The sequence below is a fragment of the Aulonocara stuartgranti genome (genome assembly GCF_965226115.1).
Source record: "Aulonocara stuartgranti genome assembly, chromosome: 18".
NCBI lineage: Eukaryota > Metazoa > Chordata > Actinopteri > Cichliformes > Cichlidae > Aulonocara > Aulonocara stuartgranti.
This window is the reverse complement of record NC_138954.1, coordinates 29,414,902-29,426,490: the sequence shown is the minus strand read 5'-3', so window position 1 is coordinate 29,426,490 and position 11,589 is coordinate 29,414,902. Positions and strand designations below refer to the sequence as shown.

The 11,589-nt window shown below is 38.9% G+C and overlaps 1 protein-coding gene across 1 annotated transcript; it reads left to right on the top strand.

Moving 5' to 3' along the window:
- The first annotated feature begins 686 nt into the window (after positions 1-686).
- On the top strand, positions 687-3,236 carry klf17 (Kruppel like factor 17). Its single transcript, XM_082513975.1, has 3 exons — positions 687-889; positions 1,043-2,168; positions 2,278-3,236. The coding sequence occupies exons 1-3, from the start codon at positions 824-826 to the stop codon at positions 2,451-2,453; spliced, it is 1,368 nt and encodes a 455-aa protein (XP_082370101.1). The 5' UTR covers positions 687-823; the 3' UTR covers positions 2,454-3,236.
- The last annotated feature ends 8,353 nt before the right edge of the window (positions 3,237-11,589 follow it).

The window sequence follows — 11,589 nt, the reverse complement described above, 5'->3', positions numbered from 1 at the left end:
AAGATGCCAGATTTGCTGAGTTTAAAGGCACTCAATGTTTTGTTCTCGATTTCAACAATATCAGTTATAAAACACACAAACACATTACTTTAATCACTTCATTGTACTGAAGGGCACCTCAGCAAAGCATATATGCCAAATATATCTTGGAATATTTGATACACAGAGTTAAAATTCCATTCCTAAGCTGCCCTCTGTAGCTTCCTCACGGGAAATGTTCGGCTTCCCTGGGAGATACACTAGATTTACTGCTGTAGAGGTGAACTCGATGTTATGTTCAAGTAGGAAAGTCATCGCAGAAAGCTGAAGAATAAATAAATAAATAATCTACAAGCACAGTGAGAAAGGTTAGTTTTATTGTTATTAAGCCTCGTCATTATTTACCAGCATATTTGTGATGAGTGAAAACAAACCAACATATTCACCACATTAAATCAAAAATTATAAAATCCAGTCAATTCAATCAAAATAATTATTTTTGGTTTTGGAATTTATTTAAGTTTTCATTCATCTTATTTGTTTTCCTCTTTCTGTTTTACATTTATAGCAGCGGTTACCTGACACGAACCCGTGCTTGGTTTAACCTGTTTGCACTATTTGCTGTGTGAATGTGCAGGTGATGGGGGAGGTGTGTACGTGTGTGCGCGCAAGAGGAGGGATTAACCCACACTTCCGTATGCTCAACCGTAGACCACTATAAAAAGTCCATCAGTCGGGCTGTTACTCATATCCTGAATCCTGGTTTCACTCAGAGAGCACACGGACGCGGAGGACAGCATCTGCAGGACTTCGGCGTTTTAAACTCTTTTTAAAAACGGTCAACATGGCTGTGGCTGAAGCAGTGATGCCTGCCTTAATCTCGTTTCCGAGTCTCAAAGGACTGGATAATGTAAGTAGAGAACATTTAAGTATGGCACATTGTGGTAACTCTAGTGTGTTATCATAATATGTTTGTAGATCTATTTCTCACTGTTGACCGACTATGCAGCTTGGCTTTCTTCTAACTTTTTTTAAATTTTGCGCTCCTTTACATTTCTAAAAGGTGGATGAGGGAGTGCAGAACAGCGCAACAGGTGATGCAAATAACCCGCCGTGGGAAGTGGAGTTCAACATGGTGCGTTCTCCTGCTTTACCCTCCAAAGAAGACGACGAACTGGGAAAGTTTTTGGATCTTGATTTTATTTTGTCCAACACCATCGGCCGCGATGCTCTAAGCGACAGCGACGGCAATGGGAACATCCCACCAACGCAGCAGCAGCAGAACTGCATGTATTCTCTCCCGGATTCGCCGGAAAGCTGCAGCGGTGGTGCTGTGACGGAGTGCAGCGATCATCCTCCCTCTCACCTGGGCTGCCACGGAACTGCAAACGTCGCAAAGTCGAGCCCAGCTCACAGTCTTATGGTGGAGCTTCTCAGGCCTGAGATAGGTTACCCGGCTGATGCTTCACCGGACTGCGCGGGCAAGGAGAGAGATGACCGGGAATTCACCGAACTGCGAGCTTTGAATTCAGCCTCAATTCCATCGGCTCCCCTTCACCGCCCAGCTGCCACCGCACCGATCCCGCTTGGATATAAAATCAAAACCGAGTCTGGGGGTCCATCTTGCATGATGGCCGCCAGCGGTGAGAACTTTATGGAACACGTTCACGAGAAAAACCTAATGCAGCCAGTAACCTTTACGCACCACCAGGCTGCATTTCATGGTGGGTTGCAGGCTCACGGCACGCATCCCATGCAGCACGCTGCATCCCACGGACATACGGCACACTACCACTTAAACGCGCACATGAGCTCTCACCATCCCAGTAATCAAAGCCATCTCCAGGGTCAATATATGAACGCGCCATATCACTCGATTTACGCACACCAGGGTGTGCCATCGTTTCAGGGACACTACAACGCGCAGAGAGAGCAGGTCCACGTTCACCAGCAGCAACAGCAGCAGCGTCCACTGTCGATGCAGGGGATGGTGCTCACTCCTCCCTCTTCTCCTTCTCCGGTTCTGCTCGAGTTTTACTCGCAGGATGAGACCGGGTGCATGAAGCAGAAACGAGCCCGCAGATCGTGGGCTAGAAAACGCGCTGCCACGCACAACTGCGAGTTCCCCGGCTGTGGAAAGACTTACACAAAGAGCTCCCATCTCAAAGCGCACATGAGAACACACACAGGTGAGAATCTAAAATCTAATATAATTTTTGTTTTCTTCTGCTTTTTTTTGTTTGTTTTGTGAACATGTCATATAAAATATGTTAATATGCTTCTGTTTACATCTTTCAGGTGAGAAGCCCTACCACTGTAACTGGGAAGGATGCGGCTGGAAGTTCGCCAGATCAGACGAATTGACCCGCCACTTCAGAAAGCACACCGGACACAGACCCTTCCAGTGCCACCTCTGCGAACGTGCCTTCTCCCGTTCAGACCACTTGGCTCTCCACATGAAGAGGCACATGTAGGCCACAGTTCTTCTGGACTCTTGCATCCATAAGAATCCACCCCTCAGAAGAGGACCGACTTGGTTTCTCCCTGCTGGACTGTCCAAAATCAGTGTAGCATGAACTGTTTCCCCCTGACAGACAGTTGCAGTTGTCCTCTTCCACTCCACTCTTATTTTTTTTATTACCACTTGTATACTGCCAAATTAAGTGCCTCTGGTGGTTACTGTACATACAGAATCTGTGCATACATGTATAACACTGCCTAAATTCTAGTTCAGTAGTATTTAAGACACTTCCTCACACTGTCTCTAAAATAAGTTATTGACGTGAGTGCCTTACCAGAATTACATAGGCCTATCTGCTCATCCTGAGCAGTTTTTGTATTTTTGTAATGTTTACATCTTGTATCTTTGATACTATAATCAGTCAGGGTGGTAATTATTATTATTTTATTTTTTTTGGTATTCTGTTTTCTTATCGTAGATTGTAAACATTTGCTAAGCATTGTAGACTGCTGTGGATCTTTATAGTCTGGTTCAGCAAAGATTCAGGTACTAAATTGTTTATAGGATCCCAAGAAACTGGTGCAGTGTGAAATGTATTTTTTTTTTGTTAATGAGAGTTTTTGGCAAAGTTGTCCCTGTGGTTTTGTTTTTTGTTATGTTTTTATGTTTGCTGTGAGAAAGAATCCACTGCAACCAATGGTCGATTTGGTGAACTTGAAAAGTGTCATTCTCCTAACATGCAGTTGTTTTAAATTGCGCTCAAGGGCTCCAAAATAAAAGTTTGTTTACAAATGCACCAAGTTTGTTATTGTGCATTTCTCACTCATGTAATCTCTCCAGAAGCAGGTTTGTCTGGTCATGGTGTTTTATCCTTCCTTCTGGCTTGTGTGTTCCCACAATCCCAAGAATGGGCAAAATATTAGTAGGTGCATGTGTTACTCTAGTCCATGGTTGGAAATGTAGGGGACAAAGTTTGTGCCTAACATCCCATCAAACATTAACAAAAAAATAAGAATCAAGGTGAAATCTTACTGAAATTGCTGGATGTAGAAGCATCAGTAAGCTCTTGTTGCTTTACTTTACCTGCACAAAATGTACTCATTTAACTCTGCTTTACTTCCTGTCTCCTGGCTTCAAACCCCACAGTTTAAAACCATGGTTTACCCTTAATGGCCAGGTGTTCCTGTAATAACAGAACACATGTTATTGAACAAGGATGTTGCTACCATATTTTTCAAGTTGAAAAAACTGAAATGCTTTCATTTATTTTATATGCTTAGATATCCTGACATGCTCTGTACTGAGACCTGAAATCACAAAATTTCTAACTACAATAAAGCCACTTTTCATAGAGGATTAATGACTCAAACAGCTTTGGATCACTACTTATGAAAGACTGCCATCTAATGTCATTTCAGATAATAACATTATCTTTAACAGGGCGTTCAATGTCTTAAACTATCCTCTTGCATGTATGTAATGTTCATCTGTCTAATATTTATTTAGAGATGGTGAAATCTGGAATCAGGAATATGTTCCACACTGCTTTGTGATACAATGACTTCTCTTTCCTTAGTGATCACTGTTATACTTAAGAATCAGAATATTTTAATCCCAGAGGAAAATTATGTTTAGAAACGACTTTAGAGTCAGTTGAAAAGATATGAAGAGAACCCAGAGTAAATCATGAGACAGAAATTCAGCCAGGACAGTCACAGCACTGTGCTTCTGCCAAGAGGAAACTTGATATACAACAGTATGCTCAACATGTTCAATTTACAACCAACATTCAAACGGACCACTACTTAGCGTGGGAGCAATAAAGGACCAAACGGTCAAAGAGGACTGCTTTGTTGTTCCACCTCAGTTTCATTGATCAATTAACCGTGTGAAAACACTGGGGACTGGGGTCCTGCTTCTGTCTGCCCTGGAACATGTAGAGAAACCTGTTTTGCACTGTGCAGGTATCCATATGCTAATTCCCCACAAGCACCCGTGCTTTACAGCTCACAGGTCCTCCTACACAGGAAGGCGGACCTGCCCATGTATGAACTGGGGATCTATTGTGAAGCGATTTCCTGATAATAAAACCAACCGTCTACAATAAAAATGCATCCCAGGCGCCGGCGCACTGTCACCACACCCGGACATTTCACGAGCTTTTCATGTCTGCTTAAGCAACACTGCCCTCTATTGTTAATGTATATGATAATCTCCATCTGTTTGTGGGCGAAATGCGACGAACTGCCATTTACTACAAATATTTAAATGTTGGTTGTGAATGGGAAATGGTACTTAAACCATGAAAGGTTGCCGGCGAAGATAAAGGAGCCAAGCTGTTAGTTTTCCCACATCAGGCAGTTGAACAACAGCGCCCGTTGACTGTCTCACTCGTCCCCTGTTTTAATAACCTTTCAGTAAAAATGTTAGCAAAGAGCCAGTTATGCCACCTAGCCCTCACGGACTGATTTTTGGGCTTCTTAATTAAACACAATTCATTTTCTGTTGTAAATGTTTATTAATTGTTCTCCTTTGTCGTTTTGAATCATACATTGCTAAATTGAGGGATTTTACACATATGGAATCAAGGTTATTATAGTTCATTCAAACTAAACTAAACTAAGACTAGATGTGGGAAAAACGTAACATAAGTAATCGCATTAAAAATAAAAACTAGACTTTAGAATAAAAAATATACAAATTGAAAACTAACTAAAATAAAATAAAATAAAGTGTTTTAGTATCTGTTATCACTCTACAAGTCTCAATAAACATGCTTACTGTGTTGACTGTGAGCCAACTGCTTTCATTTCATGCTCCTGATGTGTATAAAAGACTAAAACTAAGAGGAATTAAACTGAAAGTAAACACGTTCATAAAAACCAGAGTGAAACAAGAAAATCAACTATGGAAACTAAACCAGATTAAAAAGTCAAAATGAAATATGAATAAAAGCTCATTAGAAAATACAAAATTTAATAACTCAAATAAAATCTATGTGTACCAGTACTTTAGTTGCAATTAAGACATTTCCTCACACTCTTTAAAATAAGTCACTGACTTAAAATAAATGTTTTACCTGGATAATAAGCTAAGGAATTTTTGTAATGTTTATTTCTCACATCGCTGATACTCTTATCATGCATTATATGAATCTGTATTCTTTGCCTGCAGATTACTTAGTGGATTATTTCTGGTTTGGCAACTGTTTTCTTGTTCAAGACCAAGAAATAATGTTGCTAACAATTATTTTCAGGATCCCAGTAAGGAGGCACGGTGTGAAATGGATTTCTTGTTTCTGACAAATTGTCTTTTTACTCATTTAAAACATAATTCAGAATAAAGAAATCTGTATAAATATTCTATGTGCTACACTTTTCTTCTGAAAGTTTTTAAAACTGAGCTCAAATATATCTGCAGGACAATGAAAAACAAAACGTATAAATGATTGGTATTAAGCCAACAAACTGAAAGATTAAAGTGAATTCTGCCCTCACTCCAGAGGAAAAAAGAAATGAAATCTCTGCACTAACAATTTGTATTTCCAAATTGTTTAAGAATATACACAACTAGTAAGTGACTATCTCGAAGATGATACTACACAGACAAAAAGACAGAGCCAAAGGGGGACTGGGGGAAACATTATGTAACCTGCTTTTCTTCTTTTGGAGCCCCCTCCTCCTTTTGTTATTGATGAAAAATGATGTAGGCAAAGACTAAAACTGGAGCACCGCTGTTTATTTTAAAATGAATACATGATAGTTCAATAAATTTCATCCGAAATTGGTGCACTGTACATGTTTGCAAAACAAGGGTAAATAGTAGTAGGGAAAGTGAGAGCACAGGTAAGACTGGAAGGAGGAGAGAGGGTAGAGGTTGGGGTTTAGATCCTCTGCTCGAGCTAATCTCTTTTCTTCTTTCTTGCTGCTTTGCGTCTGCCACCTTTTCTCGTTTCTTCTCAGCTGTTATTTTGATCTTCTATGTTCTCATCACATCTTTCTCTCACTCTCAAAGTTTTCTTCACTTTCTTCTTCTGTTCTTCGTTTTTCATCCTTTTCCTTTCTGCTTTCTTTTGTCCTTTCTTTCTTTGTTCATTTCCTCCTCTTCTGCCTCTCTGATTTTCCAGTTTTTCCTCACGAGAACTTGTTTCTAGGGTTTGTTCCTGATGTTTGGCATTGGGTGCAAGCTCCTGGGTGGAAAGACTACAAATTATTTTGTTAAACTCAGTCTAAAAAAGATGTTAAGACCAAAAATGACATTATGATGGAGTGACACAATCAGCTAACCTGAAGCAAGGTTTCCCATTCAGCCTCATTTTCCTTTAATTTCTCACAGAGAAGGGTTTTCTTAATTTTAAGCTCATCCATAGGCCCCCTCAGACGTCTGGTAGGTGCAGCTCCAGTGTTGTTTCCTGCTGTTCATCTTTGTGTCTTTTTTAGTTAATGCTGGTCTACGCAGGCTGGGGTTTGAGCTCTCCTTTTTAAGGCATCTTTGAAAAGCCTCATCCTTGCGCTTGAGACAGTGCAATGAAAAACATCCATTTGTTCATATGAGTAAATTAGCCAAAGCATAAGTAATTTTTTAAAGACCCCTGTAGTGCATCCTTTTGTCAGATTAGTTTTATCAGATTAACCATTTGTTCTAATGAACAGCTTCACACCAAGGTATTTGTGCTTAGACTGCCAGAAATATTATTCACCAGATTTCTGGGTACCCAGTTGGGTTTTTTTTTTTTTCACATTTGTAGTTTCAGAAGATTTCAAAAATCTTTAAGCATACGACACACAAATTTCAAAAATTTCCCGAAATCAATTTCGGAAATCAGAAATTTTGTTTTGGATAAAACGTGATGATTACACTATGAAATAAGTCACTATCTAAAGATTTATAATTAAAACAACCTACATGGATTAAGCTACAGTACTACAGTGAGAGCCAACACCAAGTGTAGCAAGAAACACTCAGCAGAAAGTATAATTAAAGCAAATGTTGCACAAAAAATCATTTTAGTCATTATGGATCAGAGAAAGTGTCTAGGTATAAATAAACCAGTCAAACAAGAGTCACAAGTTTATACATTGCAATTGCTGCCAATTTCAACTGCCATAAGACTTGACTGCAACGTAGATTTAAACTGTTTTTACCATTTACCACGAAAGTAACAGTTGTTAAAGGTTTTAAAAGGAACAAAAAGTACTAGTTTTTAGCTCTGTTAGTACTTTTCATGTTGTTGGAAACATCTTAGAATTAGGTTCTCCTTCTGTTTCAGGCCCCATGCAATAAAACCTGTTTTGCATTGTACAGGTATGCATATGCAAATTCTCCCCACAAGCACCCGTGCTTTACATCTTTAAGGAAAGTGTTGAAGGGTGATTCTCACATGTCAGCATTGTAAACATTTGCCAGTTTAGGAGTGCCTGAAATGAGTTCTTAACAAGTGATCTGTTTCCCAGCGAGCAATATCACTGCTGCAAGTCCAGCTTTGTTAGCTTTGTTTGGAGAATTAACTGCCCCATCTAACCTAATGAGATATATAATGAAATAGGAATTTAAAGTTGTTAACTAGTGTTAAGGTTTATTCACACAGAATGATTTATCATTAAATACAACATGAGGATACTTGGAAAGTCTGTCAATCCAAACTTCATATGCATGATTGTTTTCCTGATCCCTGGTACAAGCCCCTTTGCCACTTTGTTTCTCTACCTTTAGTTCTGAGCCAAACTTATGAAGATCATTAGATTCATTTTGCCTATTGTGGGTTTGTGACTTCTTTTTGGTTTTAAAGCATGTTAAAGCTCCTTAGATTCCTGTTTATGATGTTACTTTTACTTTCCTTGTACTTTTAAATTGCTTGTTTCTCTCTGTCTTTAGTTCCTTCTTTAGTTCTCTTTAAATCCATAACTGTAACATTAATTACACAGAGTGTTACACATTCTACCTGACAAATAACCCTTGCCACCAGGGCATTACACTGATATAATGATGCTGAGGGCGTCAGCATGCAGACACACTAAGTGAAACGACTTTGCAAAAATACTGGGAAGAATGGCTTCATTTCAACATAGCAGACTCAGTGTCAGATTTGATAACTCCAGTTTTAGGTGTATGAGTAATCTTCATGGAACAATAGGGGTAAGATTTTCCCTGTCAACTGGGGAACTGTTTTTGAAGTCAAACACAGAAACAGAAAAATCAAAACATAAAAGAATGTCACTGGAGGGAATATCATAGACCAGGGGCTTCAGGATGAGAGATTCAGACTAACAAAACTGATTGCTACACTCCTGTTTTACTCATCTTTCTACCATTTTCTGCAGACACATTATCAGTACAGTCATTTAAATCACAATCCCTCTCATCTATAATTGCTTTCGGATTACTGACTGTTCGGCTGCACTGTCTAGCCACACTGCTTGAAGGTGTTAACCTCTTACAAACCTGAATGGGAAACGTCATTCCTTTCACTTGGCATGTTAGAATAAATTTTACAAGATCCCAGCTCTCCCGCTAGCTCTTCATAAACCGTGATTTCCTTCTCTTACAAACAGTAGTAATAGTAGTAGTTTGTAAGAGGTTAACACCTTCTAGCAGTGTGGCTAGACAGTGCAGCCGAACAGTCAGTAATCCCACCACCTTTGTTAGAGGACCTGACATCATATTTAGGAGGTAACAATGTTTCGGTCCTTAACACACAGTACTCACCCATCAGAACTAAACCATTTCGGACTTCATGATTGAGTTATTTCATGTCATTGAGATTTGGTTTATTTTGTTTGAGCATATATCTGTGTATGTGTGTATACATATGCAGCTATCTATGTATATATTGGTTGTTTGTTTTATATGTCCAAAATAAAAGATTATCTTCATCATCATCATCATCATCATCAAAAAGGCTGAGTGAAGAAGAAAAACGCAGCAGACTTGTCCTATTGCAGTGTAACTAAGGGATGATTCAGGGTCACTTGAAGCTTTATCAGAGAGGAAGGTTTTAAGCTTAATCCTAAAAGTAGAGTGGGTTTCTGTCTCTTGAATCAAAACTGGGAGCTGGTTCCACAGAAGAGGGGTCTGAAAGCTGAAGGCTCTGCCTCACATTCTACTTTTAACTACTCTAGGAACAACAAGTAAACCAGCACTCTGATAGAGAGCTTTGTATGAGAGGAGAAGGATTTTAAATTTGATTTTGGATTTAACAGCTAGCAATGAACAAACGCCAATATGGGAGAAATATGCTGTCTCGTTCTAATCCCTGACAGTACTGTCACATTTTGGAACAACTGAAGTTTTTTCACAAAGTTTCTAGAAGAACATGAAAATAATAAATTAAAATAGTCCAGCCTCGAAGTAATATATGCATGAACCGTCTTTCAATGGAATGTTGTGTACTTGAAATAAATAGCACGTGATAAAACCCACTGGTATCCCAAAAGCTCTTCTGTAGAGAGGGATAGGCTGAAATTCCTGTTAAATTAATGTTTAGCTGAACCTATTACTGCAGTCACTCTGAAAACAAAGGCTCATACACTGCAGCCTCTCACAGTTGTGTATTATTGGATTTTTTTTCCTCAGATCATAAATGACCAAGTCTAAATTACTTTGTCATGTGTTGAGTCGAACTTCTCTTAAGATTCTTCCACCTGGACATTACCATAATAATGGGTGCATAACAAAGTAGAGAAATTTTATGTGCTATGAGGTTGTTTTCTGGATTTCCAGCAGCTCACAAATACCTAAAATATATCACCAGAAATCCATGTTACTAATATCGTTTGTGTTTTTAAAAAATAAAAATGAATTTGATCCAAACTGTAGTTCAGTTTCAAGGGTTTTCTCTGCACAGCCATGTAATGTGTGTTTGTATGCAGGAAGAATACTGAAAGTAACCCCAGTACAAACGTCTGGGCATCGTGCTTGTGTTGTTATAGGCTACTGCCAGTTGAGGGCAGTGTATCAAACATACTGTTAGCTACTTCACTTCAAGTTTTTACTTGAAGTGTTTACTTTTGTTGTTGCTTTTCCCATGTTACTAAGAAGACTAGTTATACAGAGAAAAGGCATGCTGGGATTCAACTAATGCTTGTGTGCAATTATCCAAAAAGCCACAACTTGCAGCTCATCATATGTACACTAATCTGGTGAGAGCGAAAAGTCAACAGATAACTGCTAATCATTAGATTTATATCGCAGGCTGACTTGTATCGAAGGCTGAACGAGACATAAGACGCAGTGAACTGTAGTCTTATACCCTTCGTCCAACTCCAGTGCTCCAGTGCTCGTGTTGCATTGTGAAACTCTTTGTAAATCCTGAGGTTCCTCACTAGTTGTCCTTCTTGTTTGCAGATCACAAGTAGCCGACCACTGGTACTATATTTAAAAATCAGATTAGCTTCTTGTTTAAACCTTTTATAACTCATTATGCATAATAGTTATGTTCATGCATTTTAGATCCTACAGTCCTTTATTGCTTTTGTTTCCACTTTCTTGTGATTAAATAAAATAATGAATTTTGTTTGTTTTGGGGAGTCAATCACTGGATTGGTTAAAGTACCTAAAGACTTACTGTGACGCTTTGCTTTAATGTATTTATGCATGTATAAACATGAATACTTAAATCATTTTTATCGGTAGTGTGTCCAAAAAACGAGGAAGTCCTAATATTTTGACCACACATTTTTTTGTATGTTTGTCGCTCTGCATTAAGTCAGCATGCGGATTATTTGTTTAAAGAATTTACAAGAAAGGTGCCTAAGACAGCTCAGACTGTGTTGAAGAATTAAGGTGGTTATCATACATAAGATCCTTTCTTTTTAATACTGTCTATTTATCTAAATTTGCTTATCCAAATCAGAGTCTCCAGAGGTCCACTGGAGAGGTTGGTGAATCGTGGGAATTATTACAGCACCCTGCTACCAGAAAGGAGTACTCATCTCAAGTGCATCATCTTCTGGAAAAATCTGGCTATTGCTAACAATGCACTAAACAAGCTAAAGCAGTACCTGGAAATCAAACTTCGAAGGGGGATGAAACTAACCGAAAAGGCTGTTAAACCACTTATTGGCTTGACTGAATGTATTGGGTAAGGAGATGGAGCTAAGGCATATGCTAGTGGAGTTTAGTGTAAGGCTGAAGAAACATCACACAATAAC

Coding starts and splice junctions, on each gene's coding strand:
- klf17 (XM_082513975.1), top strand. CDS start 824: ATGGCTGTGGCTGAAGCAGTGATGCCTGCCTTAATCTCGTTTCCGAGT. Junction 890..1,042: donor GTCTCAAAGGACTGGATAAT/GTAAGTAGAGAA, acceptor CATTTCTAAAAG/GTGGATGAGGGAGTGCAGAA. Junction 2,169..2,277: donor GCACATGAGAACACACACAG/GTGAGAATCTAA, acceptor TACATCTTTCAG/GTGAGAAGCCCTACCACTGT.